This window comes from Falco rusticolus, chromosome 4, assembly GCF_015220075.1.
Source record: "Falco rusticolus isolate bFalRus1 chromosome 4, bFalRus1.pri, whole genome shotgun sequence".
Lineage (NCBI taxonomy): Eukaryota > Metazoa > Chordata > Aves > Falconiformes > Falconidae > Falco > Falco rusticolus.
The window spans coordinates 1,994,440-2,014,400 of NC_051190.1; the positions used below are offsets into that span (position 1 = coordinate 1,994,440).

The window sequence follows — 19,961 nt, forward strand, 5'->3', positions numbered from 1 at the left end:
CTACCTTCCAATAGTAGCTTTAAATAATTCTTGAACATAAGTTTATTGAAAGCGGAACCACGTGTTGTCCATGACGTCAGCGGCGACTGTGTCTTGGATAATGGAAAGCTGAGCGCGGTGGTGATGTTAAAGGTATTGCAAGGTTGAGTTACGTATTAAAAGGAGAGAAAACTAAATGCACTCTGTGGAAATTTCACAGTTTGTGTCGAAGTACGCGTGCCTCGTTTAACACTTACAAAGCTGCTTTCTGAATAATAACGAACGTAACTGTGTAGCTGGTGAACATCTCAGAGGGCACACAGTCCTTCAGGTTTTAACCAATATAGTACTGGATTATAGTTCAGTGACACAAAAATTTGCTTTGTTAATAAAAACAAGTATAACTTTCATACTCTAAAACTGAAGTACCCTTGAGTCCATTTCCGTGGGTTTTTTCCTCTTTCTTACTAAAATGTCTGGAAGTGCAGTGCTGTCAGCTTTAAATTAGTTTAGGAACTCGCTGGAAGGAATTAGAAAAAATCATTGGAAGATCCTTGAAGCTTGGATATTGCTTCCAAACTGCATTTTAATTTCTTAATTTTGGTTTTAGATGGTGTGTTGCTGCTGGAGAATCCCAAAGGAGATAATACCTTGAACTTCGTTGGATTTGTAGATGCTGTCTCCTGCATTTTTGGTCTGAAAAATTCAAAACTGACAGTTTTTAATGGAAAGACAGGTAAATGGAGTATGACGAGAAAAAGTGAAAGTCTTTCTAGCAGCAGCTAGGAGCTCTTTACTGTATAATTATTTACTGCATAATTTTTCTGTATGTAAACAAAATTGACAAGAAAATGTGTAAGGAAATACTCTTATAGTGCTTAGCTTATGAGGCTGTGTTTATAGTCACATCAGAATGTTTCCAAAAGCTGCTGCTAAATGATGCTTATCGCTTCTGTTATCTTATTTCCATTGCAGTTCTCATAAGGACAAAATCTGATTTATTTCAGAAAGTGTTTCCATCGGATCCAGGTTATGCTGTATATTGGTGGCGAGCTGCCATCAGCTTTTGCGTGCTTTTTTTCCCCCTAATGCCTCAGTAGGCAGGGTGAGAACTTAAGCTGAATGCAAACTGCTATCTGTAGAAGAAAAAAAAGTTGCTTTTTCACCTTAGAGAAACTTGAGGATCTCTGCATTTCTTCTTTTTAGAAAAATCTATCTAACATTTTTGCAGCTTGAACTTCGCCTCTGTTAAGGCATGAGAATGTAATATGTCTTCTAGGGATTATACATAGACTTACAGGCTGTATCATAGTCTGCTTCGTTACTAAGTTAACAGAGCTGAAACAGAAAAAACATTGTGAAAGATGTTGCAGTTAGGGGCTGTGAGACCCTGCCAGCAAACTGGCACTCTTTCTCCTGAGATGAAGATGCTGGGGTTTTTGTTACATTACATGTAGTATTTCAGTACATCAGAAAAAGTTACAACTTAAAAATCAGCACACTGAGAACAAGATTACACTAATAACTTAATGCTTCTTTAGTGACTGAGTACAGCAAGTAGAGCACTTAACAGTGGTCACGCCGTGTGTGACTTCAGAGATGTTTCAACAGTGATAGTGAACTCTGTGTCCTTAGTGTTATTTACAGGCACATCCTGACATTCAAACTTTGTCTGTTTCCGTTCCGTTCATCGTAAGTCTAAAATGAGTGACAAAGACATGAAAAAATACTGCAAAAATGGTAACTGGAGAGCTACAGAAACTTTTGCTAGTGTGTTTTTGTAGAGATATTACAGCAGGAACCCCTGCAGGGGAGGTCCTTGGGTTGGCTGCTGTGAAAGGCTGTGTTTGGGTGCCCGCAGAACTGTAGGGATCACCAATGCGTGCCTGTGACATCAGCAGGGGAATAGTCTTGTCTGTAATGTCAGTGTTACCATCTCTGTCTTTAGTTTTCTTATTTGTCTTTTCCTAAAAGTATTTCTAGAAAAGTGTTTGGGGGGGGGGGGGTGTCGTATCTGGTGTAATCCATTACCTTACGGTGATAAAACCTCTCTCCAAGTTGTGCTCAACTGAACTGAATAGTTCTGTCATGTAAAACGATTATTCTTTGCTTTCAGTTATAGGTGATTTCTAGGAAGTTTTGGATCCCTTAGTATCTTCCTCGGGTTTCAGTTACATTTTAAAGGAGGAAAGAGTTTTCCTTGAAATAATTTTCCAAATACTAGTGGTATACTTCATAGCAGTGTGGTGTGTGCCTGCAGAGGTGGGTATGTACTGGTACAATTAATTACCATCATAGATACTAAGAGATGATCTGCAGAAGGCTGGGAAAGTTGGGAAACTCTCATCTCATTAAGATTATAAGCAGTTTGACTGCTTAATTGGTTTGTCTTCTGCCACTAACAGGACAAAAGGATGCAGCATAGATCTATTAATGCTGAATTACTAAAGGAAGTGGTAAAGAAATCTGTTTTCCCTCTTCCTCAAAGGTTCTTTTCTGCTGTGGTAACGAAGGTGGCTTTGTTTCTCTCCTTTCCGTGTCACACTGGCTGTGTAGGTGTCATTTTGGGACTTACCGTCTTGGTGTGCTGGTTTTAAACTTTTAGTCTCTGTCGGTGGTCTGAGCAGAGTGGGTTTTTTTCCCTGCCTGCCTGTTAAAAGCATGGAAGTTCCCTTGGAAAATGGAATTATTGAATTCACTTTTGTTGCACTTCCGCAGAGATCTCGAGAAAGTATTGATCAGCAGAAGATACGGCTCCCTGAGGAGTCAGGGTTGAAGGCATGGACAAAGAAAATAGCTCTTAAAGATGCTGGAGAATAGCACTGAAATTCCTGACGTTTAGTTTGGATACAATCCCTTTGCTTTACCTGCCCAACCTTCGCGTGGGTAACTTTAGGTGACTCCAGGGTCTCTGTAGGTGAGGCAGGGATCAGTGTCGGCCGCTCTGAGAGGAATTGCAAAGAAGGCTCATGCACTCCGGACAAAACGTTGCTGAATAGTTCCCATGTGCGTTAATTACATTGTGACCCAGTAAAACCATATTTCTGGCTCCTTATTTTCCTTCCTGTGGTTTTTAGGGCTGTCCACTTTACTTGCAGTAATTTATTATCTTGTTTTCAAATTGTAATGAAGATTTACTTAGGGTTGTGTAATGGCACAAAGTCAGGCAGTCCTTGTATTAAGGCAGGCTGAAACATGTCATGTTGCCGTTTCTCAGTGCAACACTGAAGTAATGGGATAAACATTTCCTCCCCAACAGTGTATCGATGTATTTTGAGTAACTGCACAAACACTGAGCAAGGCTCTGGGATTTGGACTGACCTTCAGAAACAGGGCATAGAATTTGACTGTTTTTACATTAAACAAAAAAACCAAAAAACCCAAAATTTAAAGGAAAGAGGCTGAGCTCAAGTCAGATGGTAGAAACGGGTGTCTATGATTTTGCTTTTGCTCTAGATTACTGAAAAGCTGAAAACTTTCTAAACTTATTAGGAATGCTTTTTGGCTTGCACTTGGCTTTTGTGGAAGTAGCCCATATTGAAAAAGACCTATTGGAAAAAAATTCGTTTATCCTTATGGGAATAAATGAAGTGTAAATAATGTAGGGCTTGAAGAGGATTCAAGGCAAGGTTGAGGCAAAAAGCCCCTTACAAATGTCATAATCTTCCAGATGGCTAATTTTTGAAAATTCTATGCTTAGCACTGTTTTCTGAACAAGAGTAGAAACAGGTATTTTTTTTTTTTAATCTTTAATTTTTAAAACGTCACGAGGCTGTAAGGCACCTTAGGAAAACATTACCGCTTAAATCTCAGCTGCAGGGAAATCTGACTTTAAAAGTGATTTTAATATTGATGAGCACTTGTAATAGTTGCTTGTTTTCAAGGGTATTGTTATATATGAAAAAATTATCCATTGCTTTCTTTTTCTTGCTCTTATTAGAGGGTTATATGAACTGACTCCACTGACAGCACTGTACATGAGCTGTTCCTTGTGAGAATGTCAGCAGTCCTGTAATGCAGAACGCTAGGTCTGTTAAACGTACGAATTGCCGCTGCTGTAGCTCGTGCCCTGCGTAGATCTGCGCAGATCCGGCAGCTGGGCGCCGTCAGGCCCGGCGGTGCCTGCGCCGGGTGTCACTCGCTCAGGGAAGCACCCGCCCGCTGTCGCTCTCCCGCCCGTGACCCGGGAACTGGATGTAAGTGGCAGGCGGTGTTCCCTAGTGTGACCCTAAAGCAGCACCTCCAGCTGACGCCCTTTCCATGACTAAATCTTGTTAATTCCTCTCCACTTGTTAATTTGTTTTCCTGCTTTCCTGTAAGTAAAACCAAACCAGAAGCCCCCTGCTGTGCTTGAGCAGGTGCCTTGCACCTCAGGTGTGCTAGAGCAGCGCCTGGGTGGCTGGGGGGTGGCCACTGTCATAGTAAAATCTTCATTCTTGAAAACTGAATTTTAGAAGCAGCAGTGTGGTTTTGCCTTTTCCTTTAAAGCTTTTTATATATGTGTGTGTATGTATGTCCTGAGATCTAGTTCAATTACTAAATGTGTATATAAAAAGATAAATATATATACACACACACATATATGTAAAAAAGATAGCATTTTTGAGTCTGGGATGCAGTCTGAGGTCTTCATCTTTCCTTAGGGCAGTCTGATAAGCCTTCCCCATTTCAAGGGGCAGAAGTGGCACTCTTAATTTTTTTTTTTTTATCCCACTTCAGTTTTGGTTGTTGGTTTTGCTTTGGGGTGTGGTGGTTTGGTTTTTTTTTTTTTTTCTTCCCCCAGAGTCTGGGCTGTAAGCATGAAGGGTTCCTGAGTGCTCACACCCCAGTTGTTACCTACGCAATTGAGTTTGAGTTTTGTATTTGAACTAAACCTTTCAAATCTTAACTCAGTATGAACTGTCCTAACAACAAATATTTGGAGATACTTATGCTTCTTGTTCCTTCTGAGTACTGGAAATTTGTTAATGAGCGATAGGTCTTGTGAATTAATATGCACATTAAATGAGGGACCAACCAACCTCCTACGTATTTCTGCCCAGCAGCTGTGATACTCAGGGTAGACCAGAAGGGATGGGTGTCCCGCCTCAGTTTTGGGTGTTTGTTTTGGTTTGGGGTGGGTTTTTTTTTCCAGAATCTGGTTTGTAAGCATGGGAAGGGTTCCTGCGCATTATGCTTTGATGTTCTGTGGTGGCTGGCAAAATTTTGAGAGCTTGTAACCTGTGATTACTTTTCACCTTTTTAGAAGTTTTGTCTTGTTTTGGGGTTTTCTGGGGCTGGGGATTTTGGTTTGGGTTGGGCTTTGTGGGGTGTTTTTTGTTTGGTTGGTTTTGGTTTGGTTTTAATTTTTAAGTTTATAAACAACCCTGGGAAAAGGAGTGCCACTTCTGCCCCTTGAAATTCATGCAGATGAACTGATGGAAAATAATCTTCGTAAAGCTTAGGTTCCATGACACATGAACAGGGCTGATACAGTATGAAAACACGTTGGAAAGAGATGACAGATGTGCCTGTTGTGTGTTTATAGGCATTGCACAGTTCTAACAAGAAATTAAATGTATTCATTCTTCCTTGATTTTGTCTTTGGAATTCTTTTGTAGCTGCGAAAGCTTTGTAGCAGAGTGTGATGTTATTTCTCTGTATCTTCAGTGTTGTGGCTATCGGCAGCCTTTTTTATTTTACCTGTGTGATAGGCTCCTGTGGGTAGTGCAGAGCGCAGCCCTACATGTTTCATTTGCATTACAGAAACCTCATTAGCATCTCATCCAAGTGCTTTCAGGATGCTGGTGTTACTTCTAAAATCCTTTGAGACCTGGGTCCTATTTTGGGTCTGATCTTCCACCATTTTCTAAATATGTATAGCTGGAGGCATCTGCTGAATCACCAGCTGCTGTTGACATTAAACACAAACACTAATGCAGAGGGCATTATTCATGAGCTAACCAGCCACTGATTTTACGTTTATTGTCATCTGGAGTTTAATGAGGGAAGTATCCTGCTGTTGCATAGTAACACGTATGCAGTGCTGCTTCAGCTAGGGGAGCCCGGGTACAGGCAAAGAACATAGGTCTTAATTTAATGAGATAGAAATTGTTGGCTTAATTGAATAACTTCTTGCTTGTTTTAAGTTGTTCAACTGTGTTTATTGCATTATTAAACTAGTTGTGTATTTATATGCATAAGAAGTGTTGTGTAGGGGGGAATTTCCATGGCAGGCAGAGTACTCTGTTAAGAAAATATTTCTGCACAAATTCTGTTTTTCAGAATGGAGAAATGCTCTTTCTTGAGGAAGGAATCGTGACCACAGTGGAATGAGTAGTTAGAAAGACTTGTTGTCAGCTAATCGAGGGAGAACTGGGCCTCAACTTCCCTGTAATGGCCTGACTGGTCTCGTTTTGTGTTTCAGAACTGATAAACAAAACTGACTTGCTGAGTCTCAGCGGAAAGACTCTACATGTGACAACAGGGTCAGCACCTCCTCTGATCAGCTCTGCTGATGCTCTGCTCTGTCAGTATATCAACTTGCAGCTAATGAATGCAAAACCACAAGGTATGTAGGATGCTGATCTCCTCGTTTACAGGCTGAGCTTTTTGTGATAGAAGCTTTGGACACCATCACTTACCGATGAATAAGTATGTGTGCTTCAATTGGTAGATGGTGATTTTGGTTTTTATTTTCCTAGTATTTGCTTTCTAATAAACACAATGTTTATATTTAGCTCTTCTCCCTCTTTTCATAAAAGAAAAATGAGCCAGTTTGAGATAAAGGACAGCATTTAAACATGAGCCTGTAGCATTGTTTTCCCACTTCTGACCATCAGCTGACCTGTGCAGCTAATTTTAAAAGGCTGAGTCTAAAACTGACCAAAAATGAATCAGGATCCAGCTTTTTACCAAGACATTGTAAGCAGCCTGTGAAACGTTTCTTAGTGCTATTTAACAGCCAAATGAATTGTATTATTAACCTGGTCTGGAGTATAGATACCTGTATGTAATTTTCACAGCTGCTAATCTTATAATTCGTACTCTGAAATGTCCCATGGGAACACTGCGTTGTTAGCGACTTGCTCTTAGTCTCTGCCCTGCTGTGAGTCCTTCCCGGACTGTCCATGTGGAATCTTACTGACACTACCGGGAACCTACCTGGGCCAAAAATGTGTTTTTAACTGGGAATTTGATCATCAGAGGCTGCTTTGTGAGCCGCTGTAATTCTTAGTGGTTCGTGTGTCCTGTTGAAACATTTCATGTTTCCCAGTCTCTAGGTTATCCTGTTGACCCAGGTAAAGAATTCTGCAAAGTTTTCTTGTTGTTTTCCCAGCCGTTAATAATCACTTATACTTCTGATTCTATAATTCATTAACTTTAGTGAATCTCTAGGTTGGTATTGGTTTCTTCAGTATGAAGAAATAGAGATGAAATGGAAGAAGAAATCCCAAATTTCAGTTTAACAAGATATGTGAAATAATGCCATGCCTCATGAGTAGTGATTCAACTATTTTTCTTGTTCAGAATGTCAGAAAGGAACAGTGGGAACTCTTCTAATGGAAAACCCTGTTGGTCAGAACGGATTAACGTACCAAGGCCTTCTACATGAAACAGCAAAAGTCTTTGGACTCAGAAGCAGGAGGCTAAAATTGTTCCTGGATGAAGCACAAACTCAGGGTAAGCACAAACTTTTGGTTTGCTTGTCCAAGGTTACTTGGAAGTTCTTGTTGAGGGGCAGCTAATGTAGCCTGAGCTCTAGTTTAATTACTAAATGCACGCTGTTTACACATTGGTTTCTAATTTTGCCCAGTAATTCAATATTTATTCAAGAAGATCCTTTAAGCACACACATTGATTTAGAAGTTCAAGCTCTAATGCATTCCTTTCAGGAAATGGCCAACACAAGTTCTGTAAAAGTTTCTTCCTTTTGAAATAGAAAAGTCAGTCAGCGATGCAAATGGTGGTGACGTGCTGCTGTGACTAAGCAGAGAGTGAATCTCCTCCTGGAAGTGAGTTGAGTGCGTCTAAAGTGTGGATATTTTAGGAACCTGTTCAAATTGTTCCTGGAACATTTATATTGTTGCAGATACTGTTTTTCCTTTGTTTTGGAGAATGGCAGTGGGTGGAAAAGAGTATCAGATCTATTTTGGAGTGGTATGAGTAGGGTACGGCAGCTGCAATTCATTCAGAATACCTGGGAAGTAGGAAGCTTTGTCACATAGTCACGTATCTGAAATGTTACAGAATCTTCTGAAACCAGAGACAGATGGTGAGGCTTAGAAACAAAAATCTGATTCATGAGAAAGATAAGACTAAGGTTGTAGCCACCTGTAGTGCTAAAAAGTGGGACCTGAGAAAGATCTGGGACTTCGTTGGCCAGGAAGAATGGATTAGAAACTATATGGTAAAAACAAAACAAAACCAAACAAAAAACCAAATAAACCCCCCCAAAACAACAAGAAGCTTATTTCTGTGTATTCAGGAAAATTCAGCTCTTCAGATGAAATGACACAAAGGATTCTGTCTCCAGTTTATTGCAGTGGCATGATTTACAAGCTGTTTGGGAGGGAGACATGACACTTAACCTTGGCTTATCCATGAGGTTACCTGTCCAGAAGTTAGCCACCTTGTTTAAACTAGTTATCTTAATCCTCAGAGGGGGTGAATTTCCTCGGGAGGTGCCCGTTACCTGAGGGGACAGGCAGCTCTCCGGTGTAGCTGGCTGGAGGTGGGCTCGCTTAGCTGTGCGCCTGGGCTGGGGGCGTTTCCAGCAGGACAGGTTAGAATCAGAGCAGGTGTGGGGGGGTTGTGGATTTTTGGTGTGGGTTTTTTTTTGTTTCATGTGACCTGAACTCTGTTTATTCAAAAGCCATTTTTGTAAGTAAAATGGATCACAAATATTGATGATACTTTCTAGTGATAGTTTGAGGTAATGCTAAAAATAATGTGCTGAACGGTGTTAAACACAGAGCTGGAGACTGTAGTGTTTAGAAACAGCACAAGGGGCAAGAACCAAGTATATCAAGCATACTTCATTTGCATAAACAAAAAACTTATTTATGTGTGAAACCTTGCTGACTAGGAATTTAGCCATTCGGAAGCAAATGATACTACACATACATCTTTTTTGGTTTCTGTCATTGTTACTGGGCAAAAGGAGTTTACAGCAGCGTATGGTTTCGTTTAAATACTAAAATAACTATTGCATAAAACGTTTGAGCTTTGAAAGAGCGAAGTAACTGACAAAACAGGAAAATGTATAGCCTTAAGTCTCAGTTTAAGTAAGGATTTTTAAAATGCCTTTGCCTAAAAGGGAAAAGAGTTGCATCACTATAACATACTTGTTGTATGAATTCTCTAGAACTATTTAAACTTTAAATAAAGTGTATAAAGTGACACTTCACAATTATGTGAAAGATCAGATTTGCTAACCTTTCAAAGGCTAAAACAACTGGTTTGGTCTTTTTTGGACTTGGAACGTAGAGAACTTGGTCCTGGAGGTTTATTTGTGTAGCTAACACATGCTTATGCCATATAGCTGTGCTTCTGCTATCTCAGATGTAGTTCTCACCATGCAGCTCTCTTAATAACATTTTTTTAAATTGTATAAACACTGAAATGGTTGTTCTTTATCTTCAGATCTCTTTATGTGATAAATAAGTGCTGCATATAAAACAAATATTTTGATGCCTCTGAAAAACGTTAGGTCAGTTAATGTTTATGTGTATTGTTGCAACTTTGTAATCCCCTATTCATCTTTTCATCAATACATTTCAAGGTCCTACCTTCAAAACATAACAAGTTCAGTTTGAGTACTGTGTTTATGGTTTATTCTAAAACTTAAAAAATATTTGTTAACCATTTGAAACTTTTGATGAAAATAACCTGTGATGTGGAAGGGTGATGCCTGTTATATATATATATGTGTGTGTGTGTGTTTTGTTTTTTTTTTTAAAAAAAGTCACTTGGTAGAAAATGAGTTACCAGTTTTGAAAACTTTATTTATGAGTGCAGGTGCCATGCAGTTGGGAGTCTGCTCTCTGCTGCACAAAAGCTTGTCAGCTTTTCAGAAATGAATGTGGTGTCCCCCCCTCCCCCTTTGCAATATTGGAAAAGCATTTGATAAATGTCAAAGTGGCGAGCGTTGCTTATTCATGAGAATGAAACATGAGTGGCAGATTCAGACACGCGTTTGGGCTGAAGGCAATATTTTTTCATGTGCTAACTTCAAAGCCTTCCTTTGGAGAAATTGGCACAGAAAGGAGAATGTCCTTACATTTTGTTGATAATTTGTTTCCAATTTCTACAAGTAATTATTGTGATAAATACTGTTGAAGACAGTAGCTTCATGAAATTCCTAATTTTTCAGGATTTTAAAAATAACTAATTAAAAAAAGACTTTGAGACCAAGTTCATAGTTTGTTTGGCTGCTTCTGCTGACTGAAATAGCTTTTTAACATACTGATGTAACAATGTGATGGGGAGGGAAGGAAGGTTAGTGAGGGAATAAAGCCCTAATTGCTGAATTCGATTATACCTCTACTCTTCTAGCTCTGTAGATGGGTATTCAGCTGCTTAAAGCAGAGCACTGCACTGGAAGAGAACTCCTTAAAAACACTGCCGTCATGATCCATAAGGGCTGCTTAATTCTTTAATTAATAGATGGCTTTTAAACTTCGATGCAGACTGTATCTGCTCAGTCTGAAAACGAGCTACCTTTCAAAGAAGGGTGGGAGCCTTAATGTTAGGAGGAGTGTGCATACAGGGAAACAGAGCTCCTTGCTGCCATTTCTAGAATCACTTTTCACTTGTACATCATGTTACTGAAAACTGAACTGCTTTTACATTATCCCCATGGATGCACTTCACAACTTGCTCCCCCCGCACACACACGCTGCCTGGCCTCTCTCAGCTCGAGGCGAGCCCAAGCTGGAGCAACGTGAATATCAGACGTCAGTTCTGTGATCTGGTGCAGCACACTACAAAATTGTTTCTACTGAAAAGACACCCAGCCATTCTGAATGTTAGGAATCTGTCACTTGTGCTAGCACTAATGCCAGAATTTAAAATTATCTTCTATTTGCTTGCGTTCTCTGTAGGGATTTGAGTGTGCAGAGTAACAGCGTAACCCCCGATATTCTTTTGCTTTGGTTTCACTGGTGTATCTGTGGTTTCTTTGAAGTTTCTTTTCACTTTGAAGTTTCACAGTAAAGAGGCCTCTGGTATATGTGTTATGAAGATTGCTTTTTGTTCCAAAGCTGTACCTCCCAGTATTCAAAACGATCTGCTCTGTTACTGGGGTCGTTCACTACAGCTGACGGGTGTTGGGAAGCATTGAGCTAGTGAGCATCTAGCTCCTCGGGACAGCGCTCTGTAAGGTGGCAAGGGTGGTGACAGAGATCTCCGGGTCCTGCCAACTTCGCAGGTGATTTTTTTTCTGTAGCCACAAAGTACGATTGTATTTCATAAATAATTATAAACCCTGAATCCGCCTGTTGGAAATATGCTACGTCCTTAAAAGAGGTTTGTTGGTGAGACTTTGTCCTATTACTGTTCTGAACGATGTGCACATAGCTATGAAAAGGCTTAAGGAATCCATGTGGTGTGGTATGATATTCTTTAAGCTTACTCAGCAAGATTACAGTGTAGTTTTTCAGCCGATACTACAACAATCCTTGCTGTATGTATGAAACTCAAGTTAATGTATGCATGTTCTTATTGCTGTACTCCTTCACACGTGTGGTGTTTTATATTCTGTCCCAGATGGGAGGTTAGAGGAGGTGGATCTCGGTGTGGCCGTTCCTCCGCAGTGTTTACAGGGGACTCTGGGTTTCGGTGCATTGTGCTGTATTGTTGATGTTGCCGTCAGTTCATTGCGTTATCAAGTAATTTTCTGAACTAGATACTGTTCTGTGTGGATGTGAAGCTGGGAGCTGGGGGCTGACATAGGCTTTCAAAAAATTGTGCTTTGTAACCTAGGACAAGGTCTTCAACTCCTGCAGCGGCAATCCTGATGTGTGCTGTCCCTTCCCTTAATGCACTGTGCTTCCAGAGTCCTGTCTGGAGCTGAGCAGTTTCTGCCCTAGCCCCATTTTGATCAAATTAGCAGAACTGTCTGAATACGGGGGGGAAAAAAAAAGGTGTAAGTAGAAAAGTAAGCAAGAGCACTAACTGTGTTCTCTTTCTCTTGTTTTCTTGGTTCAGAGATCACAAAGGACATCTCCATGAAGAACTTGAGCATGAAGACTGTGTATGTTCGTGTAATACCCACCACAGCTGAATGTTGAGAACTCCAGTTTTTTTGAATAAGACCATGTAGACTTTTTTCCCATAAAAAATGAAGTCAAATTAAGTCAGTATGCTTTTAGTTTAACATCCAAGTTGTGTATGATACTTTTAACATCTCAAATTGCACACAGGATGTTTTCTACCAGTGCATGTCTAATATGCTGCTCTTTGGTTCCACATACCATGTATTTTCATTGTTATCTTATGAGACTGTAAAAGCTGTTCAGAAAAATGTCACAACTCCTTAACCTTAGATATCTATGCAGTAATTCGCCTGAAAGAATGGGACTTGTACCTCAGTGATGCTGTTCTCTGCCTGTCCTTTATGCAGAGGGCGTCTTTGATTTTCTAAACCATGGGTTACCTACAAGGCTATATGATATATGTGTGTATATATATGCATATATATATATGCATATATATGTATATACAACCCCCCCATGTTAACAGTAGCTTTGAAACTTATTTAAGGGTTACCCGGATCTGTTCATTCGTACCAGCTGGATTTTCATCAAGTGTGTGGCTGTTGATTTAAAATACTCCCCAGTTTCAATAATGGAACAATAAATCTGCTTCATCTCCAAACACTTGTTTCCCTGAGTTGAAAGTATGTTGCTTTCCTGCATTTTCTAAAGAAGGTAACACTCAGCACACCATCCACATAAGGAAAACCAAGAGAAACTTCAAAGCTGAAAATGTCCATACTGAATGCCAGTGACTGTTTGAGCTGTGATACTGACAGGTGTTAGGGGTTTTGGGGGAGGGTTGTTCACTTTGGTTTCAGGTTTAAAAGCAGTTTTAGATTGAAATTAGTATTGGGGTTTTAGCTTTTACAATAGTCGATAGAACTTGCCAAATGTTTCAGTTTTAACTTGTGTATCTGTAGGCAAGTGAAGTAACAGGCAACATTGTTTCAGTTTTAGGATGTTTTTTGACTTCAACTAGAAACTTAAGCATACTTAAGTTTCACTGCATTTCATAGTGTTGTTAATCAGTGTGGAAGCTCACTATTGTACAGCACACCGAACTTGAGAAGGTGTACGTGCATGCAGCTGCCTTTGCTGCTGTGCCTTTATTAGCTTCCTGAGAACAAGATTACATACACTGCAAATGAGAGTATTAACAGAGTAACATTTTGTAAGAATAACAAACTCTTACTGAGCATGTTTTTCCATTGCTCTGTTTTTCATCTTTACACTATGAATATAAACCAAAGCTTTTGTGTGGTAACACCATGTTAGTGGGAATAACTATAAATAAATGTTCTGTGTAACTACTGTGCTCTAGTGGACCATACCAAAACTGTAAGTGCTTGTTTGAAGTCAAGTCTCTGGCATTCAGCTTACATAAAATTATTTTTATCAGTATTAAAAATGTCAGTGTCTGAACCTTCTGAATCACTGGCGTGCTCAATTTAATGAATATTGGACATTGCCCGCTACCTTTTCCTGTAACTCAGCTTGTTTACCTTTTTATTGACTCAGTGATATGGCAGTTAAATTTGTATTGTTTGTAGGGTTTTTTGTCACATTAAAAATGTTGAGGTTATATCTTCTGCAAAGGTAAGATTGCTGTTCCTAAGCTGAATAATTTTGCTTTATTATTTATGGAGAATAAATGAAGATGGCAAATGATTGCAATCTAACCTCATTCTTAATGAGACAGTCTAAGGGGACAATGTTACTTGTGCTTTTAAAGAGTTATTTGGGATTTAGCATTTTGTGCATGTAATAATATTTCTTTTTATTACTAAGGATGTTGGCTGGCCAGGTTCTATGTAAGGACTGAATTAGTTTTATATGTATGTGTTTATATATATACACGTATACACACACATACACGCTTTCCAGTGAATTAAAAGCCCTGCCAAAATTTATAGATTCACTGAGTTACAAACAGAAAAAGATAACCTTCAACAGAACCTTTTTTCTTTCTCAAATCTATTTATAGCTGCTTAATATAAAAAATAATCTGCCCTTAAGAGAAGAAGTACTTGTGAATGTGGTCTAATAATCTCATACTTCGTATCGTGTATAGTTGAATTGAGTTTCCTGGATTTTCTTCAAGTAAATGACTGCTTTATACTGAACATGGAAACTGGCCTTACCCTTGACTTCATGCATGAGCTTTCTCTGTGAAGATCTTCGGCAGAATAGCACTGCCTGTGATGTGCTGTTAAAATAGACAACAGCATGCTGATAAAACTTAAGAGGGGAAGGATTTAAATTATTTACTCACAGTAAAGGGGTGGAGGAAAAATATTGCTGATAATTCTGGGTGTGTCCCTTAGGTTTTGAGACCTATGCAAAGGCACTAGGCTTTAAGACAGGTTAGCAAAGACAGGACTTTATTTTTGTAGACCTGAAATTAGTCTGGTTAGTTTGTGCGTGAGGTTGCATGAAGGTTGATATATTAGTGTAGCTACCCATCACCTGCTTCTCAGAGGGTATTTTTGGAATAATAGACTTTGAAGAACAACCTAAAAACCAGAGGGAGGCAAGCTATTATTCCAAGAAAAGGAGATGATGACAGACTACGAACTACATATGAAGCCATAGGGGTTCGGGTTTTTTTTTTCGTCCTGTTTTACCACAACATCATGTGCAAACGGGAGGCTGGAAGAATGCTTTCCTGTGGGTTTCTAGTCTTTCCGCAAAAAATGAGACAAAATACAGCCAAAAAGATAGTGGAATGTTGAACTGCTTTTACAGGGCCCCCACAGCATAGGTACAGAGTGCACCTGTAATGTAACAGGTGTATTCAGACACCTCCTTAATGGAGGAATGCTGCCTACCTGGTGCTTCATATTTTAATAGATATGGATGTCTCCCGGATTTGCCTTGATGTTATTTAGCTGCCTTTATTTCATTTTAGTACAATACAGATGTATATTCATATTGCTTGAGCTAGAAGTAAATTAAGGAGGTACTTCACTCACTCTCAGTATGCAAACAGGGAGCAGTGAAAGTCTCTTTCCAGGTGGCTGTGTGGCACAAAGGATTCTCTTTCAAAGAAGTGCAAAACTCTTTTCCTCGTCAGAGTATGTTCAGCTAGCCCTAAATCTGCCTTTAGAGAAGTTGACCCAAGAAATCCTTCAGTAAGATCTGTTTTGCTTTTCCAAATGAGGCTTGAGCTTAAAACTTGGACTTTTCAAGATGATGTACGCTGTAGGGCATGCAGTGTAAACTCCTCGGTTAAAGCTGTTGCCTCTTCGTGTAGCTTGAATTGTGCTTTTTTTCTAAGGCATTGATTGTTTCATGTGCAGTGGGTGTTGTATGGGCACAGAATTACGTTACCTGTTTCTTTCCAGGGTTATGCACTTGATTTCCAGGGTCAGAAATAGTGTGTGGTGCTCATTGGTGCTTCCCTTGCTCTGCCTCACATCTGTCTCCTTTCTTCACTGCATACGCTTTTCATCCTTCCTTTTTCATTCTGTTTTGCTTGATTTGGTTAGGTTTTTTAGCGTGCTGCTTTTAGTTTCTCAGCTGTGGCTTTCTGTCCACATCCATATACTACTCATGGGTTGTGAAGACTGGAACAGAAACAGAGGTGTGCCCTTGCACTCTCCAGTCCGATCATATCGCAAGGATTGAAATGCCTATAAATGCTATTTCTGTCTTTAAGATTGGGAAAAGCTGGCAGAGAGGAAAATTCAATATGCTTAGGACAGGTAATGGAAGAAAGAGACCAGGGTTTATGAGAGGGCACTGCTGAAAATGCTTCTGAGTCAGTTAACTTTACATCAACATTTTACAGAAGTAACGTGTAATTAAAAAAATAATTGTGTTGCAGAACTACAGTTTAAGTTTCATTTTAGCTGCCACTTTGCTAGCTGGCTATGATCTCTTCTCTCTAAAACATACTGACAGTGAATGTTAGGAATAAGTTGCAACCCATTTGGGTGAATGCTTTTTCTACCTTCCTTGTCTATGTCCATTTTAATTTTTTTTTAAATTATTTTTCTGGATAATATCTAATTAATGTTTGAGAGAACTTGTCTCATGAGATCTTGAAGTGGGGAATGTTTCTTACTAATATTTTTGTTGAGGTTTTGTAATGCACTTCTATAACCCCATCTGGGTTGAGCTAATAATAGTATCTTAGCTTGGTGTGATACTCCTCAGGATTTGTATACTCCAATTAGCTTCCCTTTTAAATAGCTTGTTATACACATTAGTTCCCAGACCACTATTGCCTCTCTCTGCATAGAGAAAACACTACCTAGGCACTCACAGAACTGTCACGCCCTTTACTGTGCTCTGTAGGAGTTTGTATTCTTGAATTCAGATGCAGTTTGCTGACCTCCCGCTGCTGCCTTACACCTGCTAGCAGTGCAGCGCTCGGACTCATTGGAATGTGTGCAGCATCCAGGGATCTGCAAGAACTGGACTCTGCTGAACCAGCTTTTCACTGTCGGGGAGCTGTAGGGACTGCTACAAAATAGATCTGTTGTTATTTCTGTAGCCAGAAGTCGTGGTGGCTTAAAAAAGAAAAATGGAGACATCTCCCCGCCCCCCCTCCCCGTTTCCCCTCCTTGCCTCAGACGACACCCCCTTGGATCTGTGGAGGCTGGTTTGGGCTCAGTGATTTGCTGTCTCATTTCTACCAGATTGGGATTCAGTAGCTGATCCTAACGGATGCCCTTGACAGCGTATTTAGCAAGTGGGCCTGGCACTGACCAGGGCTGGTGACAGGATGACATCCTCGTCAGTCTCAGCCGAGATTCCCCAGCAAAGCCGTGCGGATGGTATAGCAACAGGGCTGGTTGTTCCCTGTCAGTCCAGTTTCCTTCTTTCCTCAGAATGAGTCAGTGTAATGGTGGGTCAGGCATTAGGCCATATTAATTTTATTTCCTTTTTCAGTTGAATATACAACAGTCAAAAACTTGCATTTCTGTTTTGCTTTCATGCAGTAAAGAAGTAGTGACTATTTGGTATCCTTCTGCCATAACTTCCTTCCAGAGAGAAGGATGGTTTTAAGGAGAGACAAAATAAATTGGTTTCTTCTCGCTCTGTTGTAAGTTGAATAGGAGCTGATCAGCTGTACAGCCCTTTTGCAACTCGATCTCTCCGTTTTTCTGTTGGCAAAGGTGGAGTCTAGGTCTCTTCGTTATTACTGGTTAAGCACAAAGCAATTATTCAGTACGTCAAGTCATTTTTTTGCTCTTTATCTGATTTCTTATGGGATAGCCTCTTGATGCTGATTAAACAGATTGAAAAAGTAATGTATGCAGCTGCATAACAAAAGGTCAACCTCAAAATAGTCTCAGATAGTTTCCTTTAACATATTTCTTTCAAAGATGGAACAAAGAAGTGAGGAGCACAGTGTCATCCATGCACAGAAGCAGCTTGACAGTCTGATCGCCATTTGCTGAGTTAATTTTTACTCCTGCTGTGCAGCGAGTGGTGGTTAGCCGGGGTTGAGGGGAGGGTGTCTCTTCAACTATTTAATGTTTTCCCATGTTAAAATGTTTATATAACACATACAATTACAGCTTTTATGTAATTGGGGTGGGGGGTGGGGGAAGGCTCCTATTTTAGTATGTCTGGGTATTTCAGTTAATTTCCAGTCCCTGTCTGTACAAAGTTCTAATTAGGGATCACAAAGCTCTTTGGAAGACTTCTGAGGTCCCTTGTAGTTTCAGTTAGAATAAAATTGCCCCTAAAGATACTTAACTTTTTTTTAAAGACATTCTTGGGTCAGAGATAAGGGAGTTCTGTATACGTGATCCTGATTTTTCAGTTTGTTCCAGTTCTCTTTAGTGTTCAAAAGAGTGTGGTTGAAATCCCCCAAATAAGCAAAATGTACCCTGGCACTTAGGATTTGCTGTACTTGATCAAGTATGACATCTGGACAGCTGTGCGTAAGGTACTTCCGTGGAATATCATTTGTAGTATACCTGAAGGGCAAATTTTACTTTCAAGTCAGCAATTTTGTGAAGGTGAGGACTGTGCATATTTAGAGATAGAGCATGTGTTTTGTGATTAATTGTGCTGGCAAACCTCAAAATCATGAGATCTTTGGGACTTATGTTGCTTATGGATATTATATGCCAGGTGTCGCAAGTGGAAGGAGGGAAGATAGAGGGAGCATGGCAAATTTAATTTTGGAGACCTTACGCTGCAAATCTTTTATGGGCATGGTGTAGTATAAACAAGGATGAAGGACCCTGCATGTTCCTGAAGGGACTCAGTGACCTTAAAGGTCTTTTCCAACCTAAACAATCCTATGATTCTATGATAAGTGAATGTTTGTAAGATGAAACAGGGAAGTTGCACACTCTGTCAAATGAACAAGCCAAAAAATAAGCTTATGCTCTTAGAAACCAAGAGGTTTACTGTAAAGGGAGTTGCAATGGGTTAGTAATTAAACAAGAACTAATAATTTCATACTTTTGCCAAACAACAGAAGTACCAAAAAAAGTAAGCACTGGGCTGAATAAACAAGACTATCTATAAGATGAAGTAATCTTTCCACTCAAGTACTGATAAGGCTCCTTCTGCAGCAGTGTGTCCGATTTCAGGAACCACGCTGTGAGGAAGATATTGAGCACTTGGAGGGAAGCCAGCGAGGAGAAGCAGGAATAAGGTCGGGGAAACATGACCTATGGGGAAAGATGGGAAGAATTGGCATGTTTAGTCTACATCAGAGAAGACTGTTGGTGAGATGTGATAAGCTTCCCAATAAATAAATAGTAATTGCAAAGAGAATAGTAATGAACTAGTTTTCAAGAGGCTTGGATTAAATTGGATGGGAATTGAGGCCACCCATGAGGAAAAGCCTTGTGATTGTAAGAATAATCTACCCCTAGAATGGGTGGCCTGGGAAGGTGACAGGATTTTCATCAAGGACGGGCATAAGAAGTGGTTATGAGAGGGTCTTAAAGGAACAATTTGGGTATAGATTGTTCTTCCTGGAGCTGGGGTAGTCTGGAAAACCTTTCAAAGACTTTTTCTGGCCCATTTTTTAAATTTTTGTCACCTAAGGAAAACATGACTTTCTGAAAAATTACTGACAAATTTCAGCCTGTCATTATCTAACCTGTGAAAATTACTGTGGAAAGAAGAAAATAAATTGTTTGTTAGTTCTAAGGTGTGTTTTCTGTTTATATGTCTATGTGTCTATCACTCTGATGTTTGAACACCTGTATGGGCACCTTGAATGCTTTTACTGCACTCTATTTGATTTTATGTTTAACTGTATTCTAACGTCATCTGAAAGAAGCATGCCACCACAAATGCTGCTGAGGTGAGTGAGACCTGCATTTGAATATAGCTAGCAGGCTAGTCTCTACGTGGTTTATCAGCCATCATGTGTAGAAGCCAGATATACTAGCGGATTTTGCTGGCGATACTTGGGTACCTTCAAGAATCTGTCATTCACCTGATGTTAAATGACTAGTACCTAATTTAAATGATTTGCTCTGTCAGAGGAATGAAAGTTTACCATATTAAAGGCACAGAAAGGGGACTTTAAAAAAAACATCATAGCTTATATCTATACCCGTGATGGCTACTTGTCTCAAAGGGCAACAGAGGACAAACTCAAACTGGCACATTTACCTTACTGCAAATCATTGGATGATACTGTTAGTCTTGTGGGATTGCAAAGAGTTTGCTCCTGATCCTAATTCCACAAATTAATTAGAAAAGTGTCTTGGGTTCCCCTTTACCGCACCCCCCCTACCTTCAATGGTCTTTTTTTTTAAA

The 19,961-nt window shown here is 39.8% G+C and overlaps 1 protein-coding gene across 2 annotated transcripts in view; it reads left to right on the plus strand.

Annotated features, from left to right (window-relative positions):
- The window catches only part of IARS1 (isoleucyl-tRNA synthetase 1), a 118,924-nt gene extending 99,583 nt beyond the window's left edge, over positions 1 to 19,341 (plus strand). For both annotated transcript variants that reach the window (XM_037386412.1, XM_037386413.1), the window contains exons 32-35: positions 590 to 715; positions 6,386 to 6,529; positions 7,489 to 7,641; positions 12,169 to 19,341. In XM_037386412.1, the coding sequence (XP_037242309.1) occupies positions 590 to 715; positions 6,386 to 6,529; positions 7,489 to 7,641; positions 12,169 to 12,251 (506 nt within the window). In that variant the 3' untranslated portion in view covers positions 12,252 to 19,341. The remainder of the gene's footprint in view (positions 1 to 589; positions 716 to 6,385; positions 6,530 to 7,488; positions 7,642 to 12,168) is intronic.
- Positions 19,342 to 19,961: the final 620 nt, after the last annotated feature.